This window comes from Callithrix jacchus, chromosome 2 (assembly GCF_049354715.1).
Source record: "Callithrix jacchus isolate 240 chromosome 2, calJac240_pri, whole genome shotgun sequence".
NCBI classification, from domain to species: domain Eukaryota; kingdom Metazoa; phylum Chordata; class Mammalia; order Primates; family Cebidae; genus Callithrix; species Callithrix jacchus.
The window spans coordinates 49,840,476-49,868,058 of NC_133503.1; the positions used below are offsets into that span (position 1 = coordinate 49,840,476).

General features: G+C 48.3%; 1 protein-coding gene across 2 annotated transcripts in view; it reads right to left on the reverse strand.

Moving 5' to 3' along the window:
• Window positions 1–1,456: 1,456 nt before the first annotated feature.
• Window positions 1,457–27,583, reverse strand: part of ANXA6 (annexin A6) — a 60,323-nt gene continuing 34,196 nt past the window's right edge. The window contains exons 15-26 of one of the 2 annotated variants that reach the window (XM_035288783.3): window positions 26,459–26,540; window positions 25,108–25,202; window positions 24,354–24,467; window positions 21,495–21,585; window positions 19,684–19,763; window positions 19,093–19,146; window positions 12,289–12,306; window positions 11,433–11,526; window positions 10,150–10,245; window positions 5,519–5,577; window positions 3,847–3,969; window positions 1,457–1,859 (exon numbers count right to left, since the gene is read on the reverse strand). In XM_035288783.3, coding sequence (XP_035144674.1) covers window positions 1,800–1,859; window positions 3,847–3,969; window positions 5,519–5,577; window positions 10,150–10,245; window positions 11,433–11,526; window positions 12,289–12,306; window positions 19,093–19,146; window positions 19,684–19,763; window positions 21,495–21,585; window positions 24,354–24,467; window positions 25,108–25,202; window positions 26,459–26,540 — 966 coding nt within the window. In that variant the 3' untranslated portion in view covers window positions 1,457–1,799. The remainder of the gene's footprint in view (window positions 1,860–3,846; window positions 3,970–5,518; window positions 5,578–10,149; window positions 10,246–11,432; window positions 11,527–12,288; window positions 12,307–19,092; window positions 19,147–19,683; window positions 19,764–21,494; window positions 21,586–24,353; window positions 24,468–25,107; window positions 25,203–26,458; window positions 26,541–27,583) is intronic. The other variant, XM_035288788.3, reaches the window with a different exon arrangement.

Sequence of the window (27,583 nt, forward strand, 5' to 3'; positions counted from 1 at the left end):
TCCACCTCTCAGTCCCTACAACCGAGCCTGGTTCAGGGCAGGTAGTGACCGCTGACTCTGAGCCAGGCAGGCACCCTGCAGAGCACTTCCTCGGGTTACCTCCTTTTACTCTCACAAGGCTACAGGAGAGGTGGAATCGGAATGAGGAGCCCTTTTACAGAAAAGGAAAGGGAAGCTCCTGTGCTCAGAATCAATTAGTTACAAAGGTCTTACTGCAAAACTCGGAAGCATTGTGTTCATTTATCTTTCACTAACAGTTCAGTTTATTTAGGCATATACCCTAAAAAGCTCTCAGCTGGCCCTCAAGGCATTTGAGTTCATAGCCCAGAAGAAAGGAAGTAAAGACTCAATAAGGTAACTTTTCTTAGTTTCAGACTCCTTATGTCAGAGATTAAGAGAGCTCTTCAAAATTGTTGGGTCCATCCAACTCCTTACTATAAAGATGGAGTAACTGAGGCCCAGTGAGGACAATGGCTGGTCTGAGGTCTTAAGCGAGGGAAGGACAAGACCAGACTCTCTCACCTGCTTGTTGCTCTCTTCACAGCTATGAAAACAAACACGCGCTAACCGGCAATAAACTTGTCTGGTCAGCCAGGGTAGGGAGCGGTGCCCTTTGGCCAGCAGCCAGCCCCATGCCATGGTCACTGGACAATCTGAGACCCAAGCCACAGACCAGAAGTAGGGCTCGGGGAAGAGAAGGCAGAGGAACTGCAGTTGCTCCTACTTGCTTATCAGTGACTTTCATGAAGGAAACGTTCCATGCAGCTCTCCAGATGGAGATCGCATCGGGCGCCCTTGCCTAGTTCAAAAGAGGAAGAAGTCTGGGCTTGCTTGAAATGGATGAAAAGCATACAGAAATGTCCAGGCAGTGAAACGGGAGGAGGACCAGCCTTCTCAGGCTTGCTGCAAACTCAGATTCTCCTGTGTGCTGCCCAGGAAACGCCTTGCAAGGATTTGAAGACATAACTCGCTCCTGGACAGACTTGACCACCTCAAGCTCTAATGAGGAAGATCCAGGCTGCCCGTCTAAGTAGAAGACAGAGGCCTTCACTGGAAATATGTTTATGTGTTTGTGTGTCTCTTTATTTCTTCTTTAGAGATAAAAAGTGTCAAGGGAATGGATCAGATACACACTTTAGGATGTTAATGTTAGAAGGGAAGCCAATAATTTTTTTGTCTAACTCTCTCATTGTAGATAAGAAGATAGAGGCTCAGAGAGGAAAAGGGGCTGGCCCAAGGTCAGAAAGCAAGTATATGGCAGATGCAGATTTGAACCCAGGTCTCCCAATTCCTGGTCCAGTGCTCTAGTGTGGCCTGGATGGAGATGGGTGGTGAAATGGATGGGGAGATTTCTCAGTTAGCCCCAGCACGTTTACTGCTCCTCCCGCCCCCCTGCCCAACACATTCAACTGGCACCTGCCACCAACCCCATCATTCAAAGTACAGACACTACTCATTTTACACACAGAGGTTCAGGATATTTTTGGATCTGACATAGTCCAAACCAGGGCAGAGGCTGTAGCGGGGGAGGAAGCTGAGAAAGGCTGCGGAGTCAGAGGGGAATAGAGGTGGACAGGATCTATGGGTACTGTTTTTCAGCTGCTCAGCCGTGCTGGGCCCTTGATGGCCCGTGGGAGTGGAGCCTTTCCTAAGCTCCATTGTAGGCAAGAGACCAACCCCAACCCCTCCCCCAACCCCTATCCCTTCCTTAGTCTCTGGAGCTGGAACAATCGGGCTTGGCCGTGGCAGCTGGTGCTGATGACCATTTCTTGGCAGAGATGTCCCTCAAAGCTGTGGCCCTAGTCCTCCCCACCACAGAGAGCCAGCAAGGCCTTCAGGAAGTCTCCGGAGGTGTCGCCCTGGCACAGGCAGAGAGCAGAGTGAGTGAAAACAATCCTTCCAGCCTCAATGCCCCCTCCTCCCAAATGCCCATCTGTCTGGACATCTCCCTTGGCTTCTCTCCATGGCCAGCACAGCTGCCACATGTAGGTCAGAAGGATCTACCCAACACATAAATGTGACCACACCCCTTCTGTTTATCCCCAGGAAGATGTGCAAGCTCTTGGCCTGGCTTCAAGGCCCTTTGGGATCTGACCTGTGCAGAGCTCTGCAGCTTCGCCTGTTCCTTTCCCCCAGGAGCACCTCAGTCCTCTCTCCACCTGCCACTCTGCTGTCCAGCATGCCCCTGTGCACCCCCAATCCTGTCTGCCAGCGGGGCCCTCTCCTCTGAGGCAGAGTAAACTCCTGCCTCCCTTGGTTCCCTGGCACTCTGCTGATACCCTCCTCCACAGCCCTTGGCATATTGTGTCAGGTGATTCCTTATTCGAACAAACAATATTGAGCACTGACTGCCAGGCCATTGCTGAAATGGGTGTGAACACCATCATGCTCACCACACATCACAGTGGTCTGGCACACGGTCAGACTGGGGAGGCCAGACTTCCTGACTCACAGGCTCTCCTTTCTGAGGGACTCCTATCATTGTTATGAGACACGGTTTCTGGGATTTTGTCTGTTCTTGTATTTTCTGATATATGATTTTAAAACATAATATAGTATCAAAATGTGCTAACAATTTACTTACATTCCTACTAAGTCTGCAAGAGACAGCCTGTGAGATGCCCATAGTCTTGTTAGCCAAGTAGGGCCAAGCATCAAACTTTAAGATTCTGCCTGATCTCAGAGACCAAAAATGTAAGCTCCATATGTCAAAAAAGTCAGACACAGCTGGGAGCAGTGGCTCACCTCTGTAGTCCTGGCACTTTGGGAGGCTAAGGCAGGTGGATAACTTGAAGTCAGGAGCTAGCAACCAGCCTGGTCAACACGGTGAAACCCTGTCTCTACTAAAAATACAAAAATAAGCTGGGTGAAGTGATGAGCTCCTCCTCCCGAGGAGCTAGAACTACAGACATAACATCACTACGCCCAGCTTAAAGCCAGGAGGAGACTTGCTTGGACCCAGGAGGTGGAGGTTGCATTGAGATGAGATGGCACCACTGCACTCCAGCCTGGGCAACAGAGCAAGACTCTGCCTTAAAAAAAAAAAAAGTCAGACACAAAAGGTCACATATTAGGTGATTCCATTTATATGAAATATTCAGACAAGGCAAATCTACAGAGACACAAAGTAGCTTGCTGGTTGCTTATGGCTGGGGATGGAACTAGATAAACAGATATGAGAGAGCTTAGTGGGATCACAGAAGTGTTTGTAAACTGGCTGCATTATGGGGATGGTGGCACACTCAGTAAATTTATTCAAAACTGTTGAATTGTACCCTTTAAACAGGTAGATTTTAGGATATGTAAGTTTTTTGTTTGTTTGTCACCCAGGCTGGAGTGCAGCGGCATGATCTCAGCTCACTGCAACCTCTGTGTCCCGGGTTCAAGTGATTCTCCTGCCTCAGCCTCCTGAGTAGCTGGGATTACAGGGCACCACACCTGGCTGATTTTTGTATTTTCAGTAGAGACAAGGTTTCACCATGTTGGCCACGCTGGACTCGAACTCCTGACCTCAGGTGATCTACTTGCTTTGGCCTCCCAACATGCTGTGATTACAGGTGTGAGCCACTGTGCCTGGCCATGATATGGAAATTATACTTCCATGACATTGCTTTGAAAAAAGTAAAAAATGGACTTTTTATTTGGAAATCTTTAATCATAAACCTTTAATTCTTCTGGAATTGATTTTGGTATAAACAAGGCAACAGACCGCCTTTCATTTCAATATCCTGGCTGTTCTAAGCAGTAGCCCACTGGGAAAAAGTCCATGGGAATAAAGACTTCTAATCTTACATTAGGGATTTGACACTCACCCCCTTCCCACTAACCTGTAGCCCCTCCCCTTACCTCAATGGCTTGGTGGAGAGACTTGTCGTATTTCTCAATGAATTCCCGCCGGATATTGAGCAGGTCGATCTCACTGCGGGAGACCATGATCCTGGTGAGAGTCTTCTCATCAGTGCCAGCACCCTGGTGGAGCCAGGCAGGAAGGAGACAAGGGCGGGAGGAGAGACAGAGCCCAATCAGGCAAGAAACAAGTGGCGTCCATCTGCCTCTCTCCCTTGTTCCCTCCAAAAAACAGAGCAGATGTTCTGCCTCTCTTCTGCAAATAGTCCTGACCAAAATTCCCCTGTGCCCAGGACTGGCCAGACTGACAGGCAAAAAAGGTGTATATGGGTTGAATAGTGTCCCTTCCAAAACTCATGTCCACCTGGAACCTCAGAACATGATGTAATTTGGAAATAAGGTCTTTGCACATGTAATCAGTTAAGATGAAGTCATACTGAATTAGATTGAAGCCTAAACAAATAACCAATATCTTTATAAGAAGGGAGGGTGTATGTCTTTATAAGACATACCCACAGCAAAGGAACCAGGTGAGGACAGAGACAGAGACTGGAGAGATGCATTCACAGCCAGAAACACCAATGACTTCTGGCAACCATCAGAAGCTAGGAGAGGCAGGGGAAATTTTCTTCCCCAGAGCCTCCAGAAGGAACCAACCCAGGCGAGACCTTGATTTTGGACTTTTGGCCTCCGGGACCATGAGAGAATAAATTTCTGCTGTCTCTCAATTCGTGGAATTTGTTACAGCACCCTAGGAAACTAATACAGTGCCCAAGGAGCAGGCACAGGGCATGGAATGTAATGGGCAGCCAGAGCTACCTCTGCCCCCAGGGAGCTATGAGCACCAGCCTAGGAATCAGAGCTAGGTTCGAGTCCCAGCTCTGTCTCTTAGGAGCTATGTAAATGTGGGCTATGCTTTACCTTGCCTAGGCCTCAGTTTCCTCCTCTATCAAATGAGGATGCTACCACAACGTCACAGGACTGTCACAAGGGTCAAATGTGGTCAGAGAGATGAAGCCCTTGGCACAGGCTTAACACACAGTGAGGACTTAAAGACCGGTTGTCACATTTGGAGACTGTAGGCTGAGGGTCTCAGGTTCCTTCCTACCCTCCTGCCTGTGCAGGCTGTCAGCAGTGAAGACTCCAGTGGCTGACAGGGTGGCCAGCGTGGCCTGGGCTCTTCCAGAAGGGAGGGGCATGCTTGTGACCTTTGACGACTATTTGTCATAGGAGATCCTGTGTCACCTGATAGATTATGAGCTCTGAGAGGGCAGAGACTGGGTCCTACCCAGCCTTGAGGCCCCTGAGTGCATTTCTCAGCCTTGGCTTTTCGGGCTGGATAATTCCTTGTTGCACAAGCTTGTCTTGTGCACTGAGGATGTTCAGCAGCATCCCTGCTCTCTCCCCACCAGATGCTGGTGGCAACACTCTCCAAGTTGTGATGACCAAAAATGTGTCCGGATATTGCCAGATATCCTCTGGTGGGCATGATGGTGGGGGAAATCACTCCCAACTGGGAAATACCATCCTAGAGCCAGACAAGGACGGGTGCAGATAAATGTCAAATGAGAGGAAACAGCGAACAGGAGTCCCGATCTGGGGGATGGTGTACATCTGTTGGTGTGTGTATGTCAGTGCTTGAAGGGAAAGAAACGAGAGCATGTTTTCTTACCTTCATGGATTTGTAAAGTTTGTCGGCAAAGAAGAGAGGCTTGTTCTTGACACTTTGAACTGATAGGAAGAGCAGAGAGATTCGGGGAACGTGGTGAGAGGCTGTGAGCTGAGGCATTGGACTGGCCCCCATCTCCCCACCTCATCTATCCCTGCATGGGTCTGCAGATCACTGTCAATCGCAGGGTCATGCTCAGGCCCCTTCACTCCTCCTCCCCTGCTTCCTCCTCTGGCTCATCCCTAGGTCTGGCTCTTACTTGGTTGCAACTTTCTTTCTTCTAAGGGGCTTACGGCTGACCAAGGTTAGGAGGGGATTCAAAGGTAAATTACTCCTCATGAACCCACGGCATGGGACCTCAAACTTTTAAGCATTCTGAAATCACCCCAAGAAGCTTCTTTAAAACTCAGGGTTTAGGCTCCACCCTAAAGATTCAGATTCTAGAAAGATTTTGAGCAGTGGTTCTCAAAGTGTGGTTTCTGGACCAACAACATTAGCGTCGCTTGAAAACTTGGAAGAAAAGCAGATTCTTGTGCCTCACCCCAGATATGCTGAATCTGAAACTGGAGGTGAAGTGACCAACTTGTCCTAGTTTGCCTGGGACATTCCAGGTTTTATTACATTGGTGCAAAAGTCATTGCAATTTTTGCCATCACTTTCAATGGCAAAACTGCAATGACTTTTGCACCAACCTAATAGCACTGAAAGTCCCGCACCACCTTTCTCTGGTGCAGCCTAGTGTTTGAGAGTTACTATTTAGAGAAATACTGCTCCAAAGAATGACCGTCCATTGGTAAAATGTAAGGAAATCCCTGGGGCTGAGTGTTGCCCCAGGGCCTGAACAATCTTGCAGCATTGGCAGCCCCTGTTCCCTACCCTGACCCCAGATAATGCCTGCCTGGTTTCACCAACCCCGCCCTATCTCAAGGCTTAGAGTTCTCTAGCCCTTCGCAGCTGCTTGACTGCAAGGCTCCAGAGCCCGTGTGAGGGTGGCTCACACCTATAATCCCAGCACTTTGGGGGGCCAAGGCAGGCAGGTCGAGTTTGAGACCATCCTGGCCAATATGGTGAAACTGTGTCTCTACTAAAAATACAAAAATTAGCTGGGCGTGGTGGCGCCACTAATGCCCATAGTCCCAGCTACTTGGGAGGCTGAGGCAGGAGAATTGCTTGAACCCAGGAGGCAGAATTTGCAGTGAGCCGAGATTGCACCATTGCACTCCAGCCTGTGGAGGAACCAGACACCAGTACTAGAGCTGGAATGCTGGAATGACTCTAGATACAATGAGAACAGATGGCAAGAGGCTGGAGTTGCATACCCCAGAGTCAAGCAAGGGACTCTTGTGCAACAGGCTCAGGAACCCTGTGGGAAAGATCACATCAGACATCTCCCACCTCCAGCTCCTTACCTATTTCCCTCCTACCTCCCAAACAAATCCCCAGCTGCTTGGCTGGAACACCAAAGCCCCTGGCCTCCTTTGCTACCACATGGCCCTTGCTCCCCCATTCCCAAAACAAACTGCAAATTCCTGTGTCCCTCTGTCCTTCCTGAAGATGTATTTCCTATCTGCCCTTCACTACATTATCTCTCTAAATCAAATCCCATCCTGCAAGTCTGTACTTGATGTCCACATCCCTAGTCATGACACCACTTCTGGGATGCCTCCCCTGACTTCAGACCCAGGGCTTCATCAATCTGGCTAAGAAGCACACTGGGCAGATATTGGGGGGAACCCTGTAAGAGCCAAGGCAAAGGACCGAAGCCTTAGCATGTTCTCATATAAACACAGAATTAGAAATAAATTAGAGATATAGTTACATAGTTATTCCTATATAAAATCATATATAATCACATAGCTATTCATATGTAATCACAAAAATATATATCTATATAATCATGTAATCTTTAATCTTACTAGTAAGTCTCAGGTCAAGAAGTATGGGACTGAAGTGGCATTGGAAAAGAGGTGACCCTAAGACGTACAAGATGCTCTAAGTAAGTCCTCTGTCACTCTTGCATAAGGGCTGCTGGGGGACGCCTCAGTTGTGTGACAGTGTCAGTGCTGTGAAAGTGCCCGCTGTTTAGCCAGCTAGGGAAGGAGACGTCCAAAATGGCTGAGCCGCCTCCTTCCTCGGGCGAGTTAGGAGAAAACTCTGCTTCTCCAAGCTTTTGCAGCAGGCCTGATGGCTGTTAGGGAAGCCCACCGACATCCGGGGGCTTAATTGTATCTGTGCTGCTGTGCTTCAGCGGGCACGTTCCATGGCTACTTTCATGTTCCACTTCTGCACTTGGTTCCTCTTTTTCTTAGAAGATAAGAATTAGTAATAGTAACATAAATCATAGTGATCTTGCTATTTTTGACAAGTATGAAAAAAGTGCTGATGCCTTAGGTTTTCTCCTTGCCTCACCTTCTTCAAAGTCTTGGGGCCCCTATCTCCAAGACATGTGATTTACCTGACCCTATCACTGACCACCACGACCTCATCCTACCTGCCCTTCCCCTTGTTTTGTACTCAATAAAAGTCAGTGTCCAGGCCCTCGGGGCCACTGCTGGTCTCCATGCTTTGGGTAGCAGTGGACCCCTGGGCACAAACTCTGTTTTCTCTATCTCTGTGTCGTGTATTTCTAATTTCTCGTTTCCACATCAGCGGGGAGGGACTCACTTGATCCTATAGGGCTGGACCCTATAGGCAGAAACTTCTCTCCTCTGTAACCAACCCAACAAGCCTTCCTAAAAACTGAGCCTGTCCATCTGCCACAGGGGACCCTGATGCCTGCCTTGGGGCGGAGGGGTGTGAAATGGTGTGTTGTGGTGTGTGTTTGCACGTGTATGCCTGTTCAAGGTGGGAGGAGAAAGGGAAGAGGGAAATATACGAGGATCGTAGGAATCTGAAAGTGTCTCCAAAGGCTAATCATTCTGGTGTTAAGAATATGAGCTTTGGGCGCAGGCAGCCTCTGGTTTGAGTCCTGGTTCTACTTCTACAAACCTCTCTGAACTCGGTGTCCTCTTTGTAAAGTAAGCTGGTCAGAGCACCTGGTGAGAATGCAACTAAACCTGTGTGCAGCTAACTCTGCACAAGGCTTGGTGGGAAACAGTAAAAGCCAACCCTTGCCCAGTGCGTATTACATGAGTTAATTATACATAAAGCACTTGGAATGGTGCCGGCACCATTCCAAGTGCTTTATGTATAATTAACTCATTTCAGTCTCACAAAATCCACCCTTTGGGCTGGGCACTATTGTTATCTCCATTTTACAAAGGAGGAAGTTGAGACACAGAGGTTTTATGACCTGCCCAAGAACATCCAGGGATTCAACCTGGATTCCATGCTTTTACCCTTTAGGCTATCCTGCTTTCTAGACATTGCTCCCGGGTGGTAAAGGCCCATCACACACTAAGTAACACCACTACCACCACCTCTGCTTCACCCAGTCTAAAACAACTTTCCCCCACATTTTAGTGTCTCTGAAATCAAGATGTGTTTTATAATTGATGGCAATTATGTGAAAATCTTGCACTGACACCTCTTAGTAAGATTTTTGTTTTGTTTTTTGAGACAGAGTCTCACTCTTGTTGCCCAGGCTGGAGTGCGATGGTGTGATCTTGGCTCATGACAACCCCCACCTCCCAGGTTCAAGTGATTCCCCTGCCTCAGCCTCCCAAGTAACTGCGATTACAGGCATGCACAGCTAATTTTTGTATTTTTAGTAGAGACGGGGTTTCTCCAAGTTGGTCAGGCTGGTCTTGAACTCCTGACCTCAGGCGATCTGCCCACTACAGCCTCCCAAAGTGCTGGGATTACAGGTGTGAGCCACTGTGCCTGGCCCAGTAAGATTTTTTGAAAGTGTATTGATGCAATGCGTTTTACAGTAAATGAAACAAGACACCACTAATAATGAATATTAACGAGAAGAACAACTTGAGCCCTAACCCATATCTACTCATCCACATTTATACACAGTGAAATTGATATCCAAAAGGGAAAAACTTTAAAGTCAAGAACTCAAATTATATAAGAATAACCAAAAAGTCAGGTACTAAGAGGAGGTTAGTGTGTGTGTGTCATGTGCATCAAGCAAGCATATGTCTTGTATGTGTGTGCATGTATGGTGTTTATATGTGGTGTGCATGGGTCATGTGTGCATAGTGTGTGAGTGGTGTGTGTGTGTAGGTGTAGTGTCTTGGGGGTGTCATGTATGCATATGCATAATGTGTGTGTGGTGTGCAGCGGTCATGTGCATATGTACCGTGTTTTCTGTATAAGTGTGTGTCACATGAACATGTGTGTACGTACAGTATGCATCTTGTGTATGTTAGAGGTGTGTGTACGGTGTGTGTGTGGTGTGTGGGTGTACACACCTGGTTGTGCAGCATGGTGTGCCCCCTCCCCTGCCTGCCCTAGCCTTCCTGGTCCCTCCCCAGCAACAGCTATTTTCTCACCCTGTCCTGCAGCCTGGAATAGACCTCATGACACTCCCCAACAATCACACATTTGGCAGCACCCCTGGAGGCGAACTGTGTCAGTGTTTACTTTCCAATATTAGCTTAGGAGGCTGCCAGGGTTGTATTCTTCCAGAGAATCTGGTCAAGTTACCAGTGCTCCCAGCCCTTCCCTTAGTCCCTGCCAGTTACCAATGGCCACGAATGTGTCCCTGACATCCCCAGACATCTCCTTCTTGATGGTGTGCTCCACATCATAGTTGGTCATCTTGATGAACTCCTGGAAGACTGGCCACAAGAGAAGCCCCAGAGGTGGGGGTGAGCTTCAGTGCAGGAGGGGGAGGATCACCCCTTCTTGGCCCCACCCAGCACCTCCCACAGGCTATGCCTGAGAAAGGGGAAGGGCAGCAGATATGGCCACAGCCCAGGCCTAAATGCATTGGGCAAGATTATCTTGATAGAGAAGCTGTGACATCAAGGATGCTGTGGGCTCAGAGCCAAATCTGTCCCAAGTCAGTCCCCATGCCTGGCAATGGCCTCAGAGTCTTGGCCAAGTTCTGGGAACCCAGGCTGGGGTAGTAAAAGGAGCAGGGGTCCTAGTCATGATTCTGCCCCAGCTCACTGAGGGACTTTGGGTGATCCCTCCCCTTTTTGGACCCCGTCTTTCTGGTGTCAGCTTGGGATGCAGACACGATGGTAACACTTAGGAAGCATATACACTGAGTCAGGCATTGTGCCAATGCTTAAGTGTGTTGTGTTTTTTGTATCTTCATAACAATCATGTGAGGTAGAACTAAAACCCCAATTCCTACATAAGGAAACTCAGGCGCAGAGATTTGGTAACTTGCCTGAGGTCACCTGGCTCTTGAGTGGGGGACTGAAATCGAGGCAGTCCAGTGCCCAAGTCCATTCTTTTAGCCACTATGCTAAAGCAGCTTAAATACTGAGAAGTGCCAGACAAATGCATGTTAAAATGTAAATGTCTCAGTGCACAGGGCACTTTGTGATCACCAAGCACCAGGGTCACTGCATAGGGGTGTGCCCTGCCATGAGGCAGCCTGTGCTTCAAAGATGTCATTGTGGGTCTTGGGTGGCTGCCACCTCTCGCTGCCTTGCTCCCGGCAGGCATCACCAGTGAATCATGACATGGGGCCCCAGAATCCTTCTCAATACAGCATTATAGGCAGTTACTACCAATCCATCAAAGTTGGAATTCGAGGTAAAATCTAGTTGCTATCCCTAATCCCAGGCATCACACCTGCTTCCGTAAGGAGGAGAAGGAAGGTGAGGTGTAAGAGGTAGAGCCAGGACTAGAACCCAGGGCTCCAGAGTCCCCATCACCCATGATATGCTACTGCTGGGTTAAGGAGGAGGTGGGTGGGCAACTGGCTCCTCTTGCCACAGAGGGCTGAGAGGTTCTCATCAGATTCTGGTATCTTCCTGCTGAGCTGGGAAGGAAGGAGGTCAGGCCTCACCTCTCCGGAGGTGGGGATAGCTCCGGGTGCACAGGATGGTCATGAAACGTGTCTCCAAGGAAGTTTTGTCTCCGCTGGGTGTGTCTGCTATTTCCTGTAGAGCCCCGAACATGAGAAAGCCTTAGTTATTATTCACGTTCATGTCTTTGCCTGGGCTGAGGGCAGTTGGAAGCTGGGCTCACCCAGCCATCGAAGGGGGCCAAGACTGGTCCCCCTTCCATCGGCAAGCACGATGGTTTCTGCATTCCCCTCTCCAGTTCCCAGGGACTCTGTGAACTGACACAGATGGGCTTAGCACTAGGTACTTCCATCCTAGCCTCGGGGCCATAGGACCGGGGCTCCTGGGAGGAGCCGCACAGGCACTGAGCGTCCTGACTGGGAGTTCCCCTTCCATCCCTCAAACTCTGCAAGCCTCTCTGGGAAGTGCCTATGCGGTCAGGTGCAGGGAAGATGGCCTGGCCAGTGTTTCCCCAAGCGGGGTCAAGGGCAAATATACCCAAACACACTGCATATTAGTGTTTCCACACTTGTTTTCTAGCCAGCTACTAGTTCTATTTATACTGATATTAAATTCCCCTTAACTCATTTTAGGTTTAGAAGTGAGTTAATTTAAAGGTAAGTATTAATAGCTGGTGGTTACATAGCACAAATCATGCCAGAGATGATTAGCTGAAGTTTGGGAAACACTTGCCTGGCCTATCTTTTACCCAGGAGGGTCCTGAAGGGGCCCTGAAGGGGAGAGAGAGAAGCCACACAGCAAGTTCCCAAATCACTACTCGATTCTGCCCCGCTTGGCCCAGTAAAGGCAGACTTTACTCAGAGGTCCTTAAAACCCAAATGAAGAACAGACACTCACCAAGATCTCAGCAGCCACCTGAGAGCAGGGAGGGGAGAGAGGAGGGAGAGAAGGGAGGCAAGAATCAGACAAGGCTGGGGAGGCTGGGGAGGCTGGTGCTGGGGCCCTGGGGTGCAGGGTAAGGGGCCTGGCTGGGAGTGGCAGAAGTCCCAAGAGAACTCGGGATGTGATGGGAAGGGGGGCAGGGATAAGAGAAAAATACCTTCCCATGACTTTTTGGGCTGGAGCTCAGAATGGCGCTAGGCCTGGCAATAACTAAAAACGTGTTTACCTGAGGGATAAGAGAAAGACACAGAAACAGGGAGTTCTGCCCTTTGCACCCCATAACCTAGAGCAGATTCCAGACCTCTGTTTCTGGTTCTGAAAGTGGAGAGAAATAATCCCTGCCTCTTCCTCATGCAAATGTGAGCAGTGCAGAGCTCTTCACACCATTCAGCATATTCAGAATTGCAAGGCTATATGTAAAGAGACAAGTCATTTTAGCCTTCAAGTTACAGATGGAAAGGCGGGGGCGGCCTGGAGGGGAGCTGACCTGCCTGGGGGCACACAGCAAACAGTGATGGGAAAGTCATTTTACAAGGGTTACTTTTAATTGCTGCACTATGCAGAGCGCAGAATTCTGTGGTTAGGACGCTATTTTGTTAGGCAAATAGCTGTGACTTGGAAAGCCTGGGAGCAAAATACCCAGGCTTGTGTACCTAGGCTGAGTATCACTTTTGCCTTTTCCCTAGAAACTGCTGACTTTATTCTATTGGATAGACTGAACTCTTAATAAACTTCACTATAGCCTAGGCTCGGGAAACCTTCCTCTTCTTTTCATTATATAATTGGCAATGTCCATTAAAAGTTAAAATGCACATGCCATTTGATCAAGCAATGATATTGCTAGGGATTGGACTTACAGATAGACTTCCATGATGTAACACAAGACTGTTCACTGCAGGATTCTTTTTTCTTTTTGGAGACAGGGTCTTGCTCTATCACCCAGGCTGGAGTACGGTGGCACAATCACCGTCCACTGCAACCTTGACCTCCTGGGCTCAAGCAATCCTCCTGCCTCAGTCTCCTGAGTAGCTGGGACTATAGGTGTGTGCCACCACACCCAGCTATTTTTTGTTGTTGTTGCTTTTTGAGATAGAATCTCACTCTGTCACCCAGACTAGGGGGTAATGGCGGTCTCTGCTCACTGCAACCTACTCCTCCTGGGTTCAAGTGATTCTCCTATCTCAGCCTCCTAAGTAGCTGGGATTACAGGTGCATGCTGCATACCTGGCTAATTTTTGTATTTTTAGTAGAGATGAGGTTTCACTATGATGACCAGGCTGATCTTGAATTCCTGACCTCATGATCCACCCGCCTTGACCTCCCAAAGTGTTGGGATTACAGGCGTGAGCTACTGCACCTGGCACAATTTTTAAAAATTTTTGTAGAGAAGGGGGTCTCACTTTGTTATCCAGTCTAGCCTCAAGCGATCCTCCTGCCTTGGCCTCCCAAAGTGGAGATTACAGGTGTGAGCCACCACATCCGGCCCACTACAGCATTTTTCTTTCTTTCTTTTTTTTTGAGACAGAGTCTAACTCTGCTGCCCAGGCTGGAGTGCAGTGGCATGATCTTGGCTCACTGCAACCTCTGCCTCCTGGGTTCAAGTGATTCTCCTGCCTCAGCCTCCTGAGTAGCTGAGATTACAGGCACATGCCACCATGCCCGGTTAATTTTTTTTTTTGTACTTTTAGTAGAGATGGGATTTCACTGTGTTGGCAAGGCTGGTCTTGAACTCCTGACCGTAGGTGATCTGCCACCTCGGCCTCCCAAAGTGTTGGAATTACAGGCTTGAGCCCCGGTGACAGTCAGCATTTTTCGAAATAGAAAAATACTGTAAACTGTCCTGAGGTAGACTTGTTAAACAGGCTTTGGCTTATCCAATCAATGGAGACAATCCAGGCCATTCTTACAAAGAATGAGATTGATCTACAATGCTGATAAGGAGAGTTTCCATTTAAATTAAGTGAAGAAGTAAAATATAGCATATTTTATGCGTAAATGTTTATTTTCTTGTGTAAATGTTTCTTGAATGTGTAAAGTGTTTCTTTTATCTAGATTAAAAAAAAAAAAACCACTCACTCACTTTCTCTTTTTTTTTTTTTTTTTTGGAGACGGAGTTTCGCTCTTGTTACCCAGGCTGGAGTGCAATGGCATGATCTCGGCTCACTGCAACCTCCGCCTCCTGGGTTCAGGCAATTCTCCTGCCTCAGCCTCCTGAGTAGCTGGGATTACAGGCAGGCACCACCATGCCCAGCTAATTTTCTGCATTTTTAGTAGAGACGGGGTTTCACCATGTTGAACAGGATGGTCTCGATCTCTTGACCTCGTGATCCACCCGCCTCGGCCTCCCAAAGTGCTGGGATTACAGGCATGAGCCACCGTGAGTACTTAAGAAACTGTCAGGCCATGGCTCAAGCCTGTAATCCCAGCACTTTGGGAGGCCGAGGCGGGTGGATCACGAGGTCAAGAGATCGAGACCATCCTGTTCAACATGGTGAAACCCCGTCTCTACTAAAAATGCAGAAAATTAGCTGGGCATGGTGGTGCCTGCCTGTAATCCCAGCTACTCAGGAGGCTGAGGCAGGAGAATTGCCTGAACCCAGGAGGCGGAGGTTGCAGTGAGCCGAGATCATGCCATTGCACTCCAGCCTGGGTAACAAGAGCGAAACTCCGTCTCCAAAAAAAAAAAAAAAAAAAAAAAAAAAGAAAAGAAACTGTCAAGACACTTTGAGGAGGGACTATGCAGGAAAGTTTTGTTTTTTTTTTAAATTTTTCCTGAAATTTTATTTCTTAAATATGCAAATATATTATTTCATTTTAAATTTAAATGTTGAATAAGAGTTATCAGGGCTACTAGGATTATGGGCTGCTTCTGGTTTTTAAAATATTTTTCTCTATTAAAAACAAGCTATGCCAGGCGCAGTAGCTCACATCTATAATCGCAGAACTTTGGGAGGCAAAGGTGGGAGGATCGCTTGAGCCAATGAGACCACCAGCCTGGACAACATGGAGAAACCCTGGCTCTATCAAAAAATTAGTTGAGCATGGTGGGCACATGCCTGTAATCCTGGCTGCTTGGGCGATTGAGGTGGGAAGATAGCTTGAGCCCAGAAGGCGGAGGTTACAGTAAGCCAGATGGCGCCACTGCACTCCAACCTGGGTGACAGAGTGAGACCCTGTCTCAAACAACACAAAAACCTAGTGGAACCCTGAGGACATCATACTAGGTAAAATAAGCCAGTCATAAAAGCGTAAATACTGTATAATTCCACTTACATGAAGTCCTGAGAGTAGTCACATTCACAGAGATAGAAAGAATGGTGGTTGCTAGGGCTGGGGAAAGGGAGAATGGAGAGTGACAATTGAATGGGTCCAGAGTTTCGGTTTTGCACAATGAAAACAGTTTTGGAGATGGCTGCTGGTGATGGCTGCCCAATAATGTGAATGTACTTAATGCCACTGAACTGTATACTTTAAAATGATTGGCCAGGTGCAGTGGTTCACACCTGTAATCCCAGCACTTTGGGAGGCTGAGGCGAGTGGATCACCAGAGGGCAGGAGTTTGAGACCAGCCTGGCCAATGTGATGAAACCCCGTCTCTACTAAAAATACAAAAAAATTAGCTGGGTGTGGTAGTGGGCACCTGTAATCCCGGCTACTCAGGAGGAGACAGGAGAATCGCTTGAACGCGGGAGGCAGAGGTTGCAGTGAGCCAAATTGGATAATTGCATAATTGCACGCCAGCCTGATGAATGAATAATAGAATGTTGTTTGGCAACGAAAAGGGAGTACCAACATGCTACAGCACGGATGACCCTTGAAAACACTGTTAAATGTTTAATGTAGTGTTTTAAGCTAGTGTTTCCTTAAGTGAAGAAGCCAGTCTGAAAGGCCACTCTATTATATCACTCCGTTTACGTGAGGTATTGTGAAGAGGCACATCTGGAGAGACAGACAGGAGATTACAGGGCTGGGGGGTTAGGAGGAAATGAAGAGTGATAGCTAATGTGTACGGAGTTTCTTTTGAGGGTGATGAAATGTTCTAAAACTGTTTGTGGTGATGGTTGCATCAAGTCTGTGAAAACCACTGAATTGTATACTTCAAATGGGTGAATGGTATTGTAGAAGAATTCTGTCTCAATAAAGCTTGTCAATAGTATGGTAGATGAATTCTGTTTCCAGAAAGCTATTATAGTTTTAGAAGTCTGAGTATAGATTATCTAAAAATGACCACGCTTCTTCATTTCATGGTGGGTCTATAATAATTAGTTATTTATAATGCATTGCTCAACTTGGAAGACAGAGTGAAAGGGGAAGCTATTAACAATTACTGTGGGGCCACAGGTGGAAACTGGACACATGTTCAACTGGTTAATAACACACCCAGACTTCTAAGAGCTTGAGGGTGTTCTGGACGCCCAGAGTGAGAGAGCGCAGGGAGGCAGTGTAAAACAGGCAAATACAAACTCGTGTGCCATTATCTAAGGGGAAACTTGACTCTGCCCTATCAAATGCCCTTAATTTTTATATACATTTTGCTCCCACATTTCCATTTCACCTCTGGAAATTCTTTCTAAGAAAGAAAATCATGAATGTGATAAAAGAGTTTGCTACTAGGAAGAAGGCTTGTTAAATAACATGATAGATTCAGATATGGAACAGTATATTGCCACTAAATGATATTGTTGACTTTTAAATGCAACAATATTTACGTAGTATTAATTTTTAACTGTCAGAAATGAAGAATACATTTTTATATATACATAGAGAAACAACTAGATTACTATTACGTTATGGACTCTTTTGGCTTCTCTTTATTTTCTAGTTTCTATAAATGAACGTACTGCTAGTTATAAGAAAATGAGCTTAGGTCTAGCATCCTAAACCTGGAGAAGCAGCCGAGTTGGGCAGGGATCTCGCTCAGGGTTCCTTGGCTATTTCCACCCCGGGGTTCTCTCTCTCCACTTCTCTCCTTTTGCAAAGCAGCTGTCAGCAAGGCCCACCACTGCCCCCTGTTAGAGGCAATTGGAAGCACAGCCTCATTGGCAAACCAGGCACCAAGCAAAAGCATTCCCTGGAAGATCAATTTCAGGGTGGAGAATGGATTTGGGGTGAGACTTGAGATTGTTTTTTTAAACTCTCAGCAGCACATGAGGCTGTTCACAGTAATACTTAATAAACATCTGTTGACTGAGTGAATGAAATGTGGCCTCAGCAAGTCACCCCAGTGTCTGGCTGGGTTCTCAGCCTAGCCCCCATCCATGTGCTAGGGAAGCTACCCACAGTGTAGCTGAAAGGCCATACATTTCATTGTAACCCTGCAGCTTTTGACAGCCATATTCCAAAGCAAGGTTTGGACAACTGGACAACAACAGCTACTTGATTTGGAAGCTGCAGGGGACCTTAACTGAAGTGGCCGGATGTGTCTGACCTCAGAGCGTCCTCCAGGGATTGTGATAGACTGTGACAGAGAAAGGGGGTGTGGGTAGTGCTGACCAAGAAGGATTTGGTTCTGGGGAGGGAGGTCTGGGAAATTCAGGCTTGAGCCAGGGCAATATTGGAGGATATTACTGTAAGTGGAATTAAGCATAGACTCTGGAGTCAGGCAAGCTTGAGTTCAAATCAAACCACCACCACTAAGAAACTATATGTTTGAATAGGTTGAGGAGCTTCATTTTCTTCTAGTAAAAAGGAGGAACATTAAAAAGTATAGAATAATCTTGGTATTGTGCTCAATATATAGTATGCATTCTAATAATTATAATTATAGTTCTGTAACTGTCAGGTTCCAGCTAAGGATTTTTCTAGCTCAGATGCTGTTGTAACATACCACACTTCTGTTATGGGACCTGGGAACAGAGAAGTTGGTTCACCGACTCTCAATCCATCCGTGCACTTTTCAACTCACCAACTATAAAATAAGGGGGCTGGATTCACAGTCTTTGGTGTCTGTGCCCCAAGTCCCCGGACACAGTTTTTGGGGGTGGGAGGATGAGGCAGGCAGAAAAGATGGAGATCTGGACCTGGGTCAGGTTTCTGGGTGTTGGGATCAAGGTGCAGGTCAGTGGGGGACAATGCACTGGCCTCAGTAGGGACTACCCAGACACAGGAACCCTCAGGGAAAGTGAATTTGGGGTTGTCCAACCTCTGAAAGAAGCCATTTCCAGACCTCAAGCTCACTAGGCCCAGGAATGGGGCAGAAGCAGAGCAGCCAAGAGAATCCTAGAGAACCCTATTCCCTGATATTCATTCAACAGATATTTATGGAGTATTGACCGTGTGTTACTTTGGATATACCAGCAAACAAAATGAAGATTCCAGCCCTTGAGGAACTTACTTTCTAGTCCCAGGACACTCCCTCGAATCTCTGTTCCATTTTACTGATAATAAACTGTTAGGCCTCCTTCTCAGCAAGTTCCCAGGCCAGCTCTCTATGGTCAATTCTACTGGGGCCACTGATTTGCTGTGTGACTTTTAGAAGCCATTTGCCCTTTCTGGGCCTCCATTTTCCCACTAACTTGAGGGGTTTGACCTGGGCAATCTGCAGGTCCCTGCCAGCTCTGAGGGTCTTGCTATCTACCTAGAAAATGCCAGTAATACCAGCACCACACTCCTAAACCTAAATTCTACAATCAAACCAACCACACCCCTGCCAGAAGCCTTCTACACTCGCAGACAGGGCCTGGCGTAGACATGCGCAAGCTGGAGCTACTTCTCAGGGATGCCTGGCAGAGTTCACTGGGGTGGCCTGGTGGGTCTTACCTGGGCATCTTCTCGTGCCTGGTCCAGGTTTTCTCCTCCCTCCTCACGATTCCCCTGCAGCAGGAGCAGCAAGAAAGGTCAGTCCCCAAACATTGACCCATCTCTGTCTCTGCACCACCACACACCCTGCTCAGTCATTTCACCTCTCTGAATGCTCTTCCTCATTGGTTATACCAGGACAAAAATCCTGCTTATAGGGTAAGCTGTCGTGGTTACTAACTGAGAATGTGTGCAAGGCACTTGGCACCAATGCCTGGCACACAGTAAGCTTTTGGTAGCCGTGCATGAGGGCCTGCCATTTGGGTTACAGGAATTTACAGAAGTTCCCAGGTAACATCACAGGAGAGGGTCACCCACATGGCTCTGTCCTGTGAGCTGAGGGCCCAAAAAGCCAGGCCAAAGGCCACCCGAGAGGACTGTCTGGAGAAGGTGGCACCAAGCCAGCTTTGACAAGTCAACAGCAGGGGTAGGTGGTGGGACTCTAAGGAGACAAGTGGGGAGACACCTCCTCTCCATTAGGAGTGCACTTCTAACTCCTCTGTACCCTCCACTCAGATGGGCAAGCAGACCTGGGCCCATGAATTCACTCACCGTGGCCAGAGAAATGAGGATCCTCTTGAAGTGGCCGGATGTGTCTGAGCTAATAGCATCCTCCAGGGACTTGTGATAGTCTGAGATAGAGAAAGGGGGTGTGGGTAGCTGCTGGCCAAGAAGAATTTGGTTGGAGGGAGAAAGGTCTGGGAAACGCAGGCTTGAGCCAGGGCAGTATTGGCAGGAGGAGGTGGGAAGGAAGGGGTTTGTAACTGGCCCTTGGGGGCATCCTGCCATCCTCCTGCTGATTTGGTAAGACAATGGGCATTCCCATCAACCCATCACCTCCTCTCCATCCCCTCCCCTCTGTCCTCATTGCACCTTGCCTTTAATATTTAATAGGCTCTTAAGTCACCTCCCTGTTGTCATTTTCTCCTGCACGGCAGTTGCTAGACCCAAAAGCAGAGCTCTGACTATCTTACTCTTGTACTCAAAATTCTACCGTTTTAAAGCTGCTTATAAGAGAAAAAGTTTAAGCTTTTTTTTTTTTTTTTTTTTAGACAGGGTCTCACTCTGTCAGCCAGGCTGCAGTGCATTTGGCATGATCAAGGTTCACTGCAGCCTTGACCTCCTTGGGCTCAGGTGATCCTCCCACCTCAGCCTCCTGAGTAGCTAGGACTATAGGCACATGCCACCACACTTTGCTAATTTTTTTTTTGAGACAGTCTTGTTCTGTCATCCAGGTTAGAGTGCAGTAGGATGCTCTTGGCTCACTGCAACCTCTGCTTCCCAGGTTCAAGCCATCCTCCTGCCTCACCCTCCTCAGTAGCTGGGGGTATAGGCGTATCCCACCACACCTGGCTAATTTTTGTATTTTTTTTTTTTTGAGACCGAGTTTCGCTCTTGTTACCCAGGCTGGAGTGCAATGGCGCAATCTCGGCTCACAGCAACCTCCGCCTCCTGGGTTCAGTCAATTCTCCTGCCTCAGCCTCCTGAGGAGCTGGGATTACAGGCACGCGCCACCATGCCCAGCTAAATTTTTTTTGTATTTTTAGTAGAGACGGGGTTTCACCATGTTGACCAGGATGGTCTTGATATCTTGACCTCGCGATCCACCCACCTTGGCCTCCCAAAGTGTTGGGATTACAGGCGTGAGCCACCGCGCCCGGCCTAATTTTTGTATTTTTAATAGAGATGGGGTCTCACCATGTTAGCCAAGTTGGTCTCAAACTCCTGACCTCAAGTGACCCCCCTGACTCAGCCTCCCAAACTGCCAGTATTACAGGGGTGAGCCACTGTGCCAGCCAATTTTTGTATTTTTTGTAGAGATGGTGTTTTGCCATGTTGCCCAGGCTGGTCTCAAACTCTTAGGCTCAAGCAATCCACCTGCCTCAGCCTCCCAAAGTGCTGGGATTACAGGTGTGCGCCACCACATCTAGCCAATTTAAACGTTTTTGACCAGTACTCAAAATTCTTCAGAATAAAAATATGGAGCTACTTGCTAAAAAATTAAGAATTTCTGGATAGCAATAGCATAGCATGCAACCAAGCTTGGGGCCTTTCTGGCTGTGGCGCCCCGTAGAACTGCATGAACTACACACCCTGAAAGTCACCCTCCCTCTCTTCAGCAGGCTGGAATGCTCTCTCTTCCCACTGCCAGCCAAGCCGTCTTCTACCTCCAGGCCTTTGCTCTTCTGGACACCTCTTTCCCCAGACACGGGATGGGCACACCCAAGGGGCTTATCAAATCCTCAGGGACTGAGGGAGAGGAAACAGGCCAGAGCTGTGGGCAGAGCTGTGGGCTGGAGCTGGAAGCTGGCAGGCCTGGCTCTTCTCCTCTCGGCATCTGGGCCCAGGCCTCCCAAACTTACCCTCCTTATAGGCCTCATTGATGGCCTGGATTTCGGCATTGGTCCGAGTGGCCAGGATTTCAATAAGAGCCTTTTCATCTGTGCCAGCTCCCTAGAATGTCAAGACAAAGACGATCTCAGCCATAGTTCTGACCTCCTGTGCACAGGACCATGGGGCTGGGATGGCTAAAGCTCAGGCCAAGCCTTCCTGAATTTTCTCCTCACCTCCAGTCATGGCCCCCGGGCCTGAGACCTTGGCAAAATCAAGGCTGACTGTGCTAGCCTTTCAGGATTCCCAGACCCTCCCATGGGAACTGCTTTGCCTTCCTTCCCCCGCAAAAGAAAAGATATATAGGCATGTGTGTATAACACCACATATACACATGAACATCTGAATAGAAATATTTACATGTAAGTATTTATCAAGAACAGAAGGCTGGGCATAGTGTTTCACCCCTGTAATCCCAGCACTTTGGGAGGCCAAGGTAGGCAGATCACAAGGTCAGGAGATGGAGACCAGCTTGACTAACATGGTGAAATCCCGTCTCTACTAAAAATACAAAAATTTTGCTGGATGTTGTGGTGTGTGCCTGTAGTCCTAGCTATTTGGGAGGCTGAGGCAGGAGAATCACTTGAACCTGGAAGGTGGAGGCTGCAGTGAGCCGAGATCGCGCCACTGCACTCCAGCCTGGGCGACAGAGTGAGACTCCATCTCAAAAAAAAAGAGAGAGAACAGAAGGACATGTGCATGCCTCCCAGTGTTAACTAGTGGTTGTGGTCTCTGGGTGAGTGAAGGATCACAGATAATTGCTATTTTCTTCTTTTTTGCTCTAGCTATATTTCCCCAAGTCTTCACAGTGAACATGTATTATTTTGTTAGGAGAAAAAAAGTTTTGTGCTTAAGATAAAATGCTACATTTTTTTTCCCTTTTGAGACAGAGTCTTGCTCTGTCACACAGGCTGGAGTGCAGTGGCATGATTACAGCTCACCATAGCCTCAACCTCCCAGAGTCAGGTGATCCTCCTACTTCAGCCTTCCAAGTAGCTGGGGCCACAGGAGCATGCCACTGTGCCTGGCTAAGTTTTGTAATTTTTGTAGAGACAGGGTTTCACCATATTGCTGAAGCTGGTCTAGGACTCCTGGACTCAAGCCCAAAGTTTTAGGAATATAGGCATGAACCACCATGTCTGGCTTACACTTGTTGATACTTGGATTTGAGGAGTGATTTGTAAACTGAGATATTACACGCCCTGGACTAAGGCAGGCTGGGGGCCTGTTATGCAAAGATCTGCACACAGGGAAGTGGGGAGACTATCAGGGAGGAGAGAAGGCAGGCAAGATTGATTGATTGATTGCATGAGTCAATGAATTTAGTTCACTCACTTAAATACTTGTTAGGACATCTATTACATACTAGCCACTGTGCAAGGGGCTGGGGCTATAACCACACACATACACAAAAGGCAAGAGGCAAGCCTGTTCTCTGTCCTCATGGAGGTTACCGCCTAGTGTTCCACCTTCTCAGATCCTAGGACATTCACCCTGATTGACATCTTCCATCGTTTCATTGTGAGAAGCATGTGTGTGGTGAGGAAATCAAGAAAGTTCCGAGACCTAGGGTCTATCCCTAGCCTCCCTCTAATTCACTGACTCTCTGAGACTCTCTGTTTCCCACCTGTAAACTTGAAAAATGGAAAGGATTGAGTTGGGTTAGCTCATTGATCTCTTCTATTTCTGAACCCCATGTCTTTAGATCATTTGCTTTTTTGCTTAGTATTTTTAAAAAACAATCATCTCAATCTTCTTAGCCTAGGCAATTGTTTTATAGGGTCCTCTAGCTCCTGATTGCTGCCTTCTTCTTAATGCTTAAGGGGCCAAAAGCACTAACTGGTTTATTGAGGTTGTCAAGACAGGCTCTAGACTCAGATAGACTGGACTGAACTTCGGCTTTGCTATTTCATAGCTCTATGACCTTGACCAAGCAACTTAACCCCCAAGTCTCAGTTTCCTCATCTGTAAAATGGGAACAAAATAAGAGCCTTGCCTTGTGGCTTGAGGAGGCAACTAATTGAACTAATGTATTTTGCTTGGGACAGTTACCATATGCTTTTCATAAATAGTAGCCACTAGTACAATTAGTACCTTGGGAAGCCAAGCAGTTCTAGCAACTTCTGGGCCAGGACATAATGCTTTCTTGTTAAATGTAGGGTCAGGTCTTCAGAGGTAACAATGCCCTTCATACCTGTGACCTTGATTGACCTGTCCTAGTTTGAAGGGCAGAGGTGACTGTTTCCATTTCCCAGAAGGAGGCACACAGGCTTGGGAAGTGTAAGAAATGGCCCAGTCACACAGTGAGTGAGTGGCAAGGCTGGGCTGGAGGACAGACTCCAACTGCTGCTGCTTTCCTTCGAGACCCACCCTACTTCCTCCAGTGGCCCCACAAGACCCTTCTGACAGCAGTGGGCATGTGACTCAAACGGAATCAACTTAGAGTAAATGCCAAGACTCTTGTTAGAACTCCTGGGAAGAAGGAACTCTCTCTGCTGGAGTTGCTAGCTGGTGGGATGGACATAAGCCACCCTTCTACCATGGGGAGAAAGGCGCCTGAAAGTGAAGTCACAAGAGAGGACAGCAGAGCCAAGACAGGGGTGAGCCAAGAGTCCACAGAACATCATCTGAGTCTCTGGACTCAGATCTAGTCCTGTAGTTTTCAGGTGTAGGAGCCAATATCTCCTTTTGTGTTTATGCCAGTTTGAACTGGGTATGGGAGGAGTTCTACCAAGAAGTTACGGCTAATCTACCTGGGCTTATGAGAATCACCTGTGTCCCTACCAGCACCCACAGACACTGGACCCCATCCCTCTAGTGCCACACTATACCTCCATGGCCTTCTTCAACTGCTTGGCATCATAATGGGCTGGTGGCATCATGAGCCCCAGAATCAGCCTTGCCAGGTCTCCAGAGATCTCAGATTTCAGGTCAGCCATTAAGTCCTGCAAAGGGCAAAGCCACGGCCATGCCAACATTAGCACCGGCCCACACATGACCCGGGACAGGGAGGAGACATGGAAAGAGAAAACAGGGGTTCTATATGAGGAATCATGGGAGTTTGTGTCTGTCTTTGCTTGTGTTGCACTTATTATTTAGATGAAGCCAAAGAGGGTAGGGAAAAGCCAACCAGGGGGAAGACCCACTCTCCCTGATGCAGGAGACAGGAAGGGGAAGGGAGCAGTGCTGAAGGACAGTTTCCACCCAGGGGGAAACGTGTCAGCCTAAGCCAGATGCCACCAATGTGCAATAATCACTGACACTCAGCTGGGGCCTGGAAGCCAGGTTTCTCTGTGCAGAGGAACTGAAAGATGCCCAAAGCACGCTGAAACAACCATAGTCCTGATCTTGGCCCCATGTTGAGCTTCTGAGTCCACTGAGCCATCTCACACACGTGTTGCCCATCATAAGGAACTGGGGGAATGGAAAGATATGTCTGCCCAAACCCAGTGCTGGAGACCCTCTGAGATCACAAGACCACAAAGGGTCCCACTGCCCAACTGTGCAGAACCGATAGTGACAGGCTGAGCTCAATCAGGCGAGGTGTATGCATGTGGCACCCAGAGCCCAGGAGGAGGTCCTTACCCGGCCAAAGTGGGACTTGAAGGTCTGCCGGATCTGCTGCCGCTGGGCGTTGCTGCGGTGTGTGATGATATCGATGATGGTGTCTTCGTCAGTCCCTGAGTCACCAAGGCCACATGCCTCAGAAGAAGTCCTGTGGCTCTCAGCTTTCCCCATATACCACCCACTGATGGCTGATCTTTGTCAGGGCAGAAGCCTGGCTAGGTGGCCATGTGCTCCTGAGTCCCTGCAGTCCCCTTGCTTATGGCTCAGGTCACTGATTTCCCCTGGACTCCCTCTCTTTCCTTTTGATACCCTGAGGAAAAGGGACAGCTGGGAGGTAGAGAGGACTGGGTTGGGAGTCAGCGCCTCTGGGTTCTAGTTCTGGCTCTGGCAATGGCTGTCCACCCTGGGCAAGTCCCCTTCCCTTGATGGGACTTGGTTTCCACATCTGTAGCATGAAGAGGCTGGAGTAGTTACCAAGGGATTCTTCCGACCCTGACAGTCCTATTAGCGACTCTATGGGACTCTAAAAGGACTTTCTCTTCAACTCTCTGGAAGCTGGATCCTGAGTCCCTCTAACCACAGCAGGTTGACTCTGTAAGGCATTAGGATACCACTTCCTGCTTCTCATATTAATGCCATTAACTGCAGACCCAGCATGGGGGTCTTTCATCTTCCACTGCATTTTTACCTCTATCATCCTACAGTGCCAGGAGAGCTTGGCAGGTATTATCATTCCCATGAGACACATGAAAAAGGAGGCCCAGGAGGTGATGGACTTAACCTAAAGCCTCCTGGGAGTTGACGTCAGATAGATGGTGCAAAAAAGGCAAAGAAAGCTAATCCCTAGATGGCCTGTCCCAGGCTCGACTTTCTGAGCAAAGGTCCAGCTGACCTGCACCTGTGGGTGCAGTGCTCTTCCCATTGTTGCTAAACACAGGTCTGAAAGACCTGCCCAGCAGGACACACTTCCACCACAGAATCGGGGCTCTTGGGTTCCAGGGTCCACAGCCCTGATTTTACACATGGGGAAATTCAGACCCAGAATGGCTGAGAGGCTCATCCAGAATTACAGAGTGAGTCAGCAGCAGAGCCAGGGCACCATGCCAATTTTATGACCTGGTACTTTCTTTCATGCCAGGATACTGCTCCCAGGGAACTGGGGGACACCTTGGTCTCTGGGAGGGGCTTCTTCCAAGTTCCTTATGAACCCTATGCTCAGGGAGCCAGGAGGGTGGAAACTTGAGATCAAGCCTTCCTCATCCGGCAGACTCTGGTTTGAAACCTCACTTTGTCCCCTGCCAGCCCACGGCCAAACCTGCCGCACCTGCTGCCCCAGAGACCAACCCCGTTCCCTTCCCATCCCGCGTACCGATTCCCTTCATGGCTTTCCGAAGCGCTTTGGCATCTGCATCGGGGTTGAAGTCATTGGCTGGGCGAACAGTTCCCTTCAGCTGTGAGAAGCAGAAAGAGACTCAGCAGGTGTCTGAAGGCCCCCTGGGAGCCAGGCTGAGAGACAGCATGCAAGGGTGGGAAGCTCTCCCCACGAGCCCAAACCAAGCAGTGTGGGGGAAAGAGGCAGAGGTGAAGCCACAGCAGACAGACCCTGCACTAGAGCTGAGAGAAAGAGAAAGAGAAAGACAGAGGGAGAGAGGGACTCAGGGCTGGAAGCAGGGCAAGTCCTGGTCAAGGGAAATTGGCCAGGCTCCTGCCTCCCACAGGGTCTGACTCAGTCCTAGTGCCCCTTGGCTGCTTATTCCACTGGGGCCTCCCCAGTTCTTCTGAATCCTAGCCTGCCCCCGAGACCCCCTCTGCCTCTTAAAGAGTCACTCCCTGGAAAAGGCAGCAGAAATGTTCTGAAATACTAGAACAGAGTTTCCCAAATTTCAGTCACTCCTGAAGGACTTTCACTTTTCCAAATTAGCATATACATCATTATGCCATCTCTTTTTTTTTTAGACGAAGTTTCGCTCTTGTTACCCAGGCTGGAGTGCAATGGCATGATCTCGGCTCACCGCAACCTCTGCCTCCTGGGTTCAGGCAATTTTCCTGCCTCAGCCTCCTGAGTAGCTGGGATTACAGGCACGCGCCACCATGCCCAGCTAATTCTTTGTATTTTTAGTAGATATGGGGTTTCACCATGTTGACCAGGATGGTCTCGATCTCTTGACCTCGTGATTCACTTGCCTCCACCTCCCAAAGTGCTGGGATTACAGTCGTAAGCCACCGCGCCAGCCTATGCCATCTCTTAATGGTTTTACTTAATTCAGCTTCTTTTCGGTCTTACTTAAATGTATCCATTTTTGAAGTGCATTTAAATTACTTCCGAAGGGTGAGGAATTGTATCTGTTTTATCCTGTTACATATCCCAGGTGCCTACAACAGTATCTGACACATAATAAGCACCCTCAAAAAATAATTGTTAAGTGAATTAATGAGGCTTGGCACAATGGGTCATGCCTGTAATCTCAGCACTTTGGGAGGCCAAGGCAGGAGG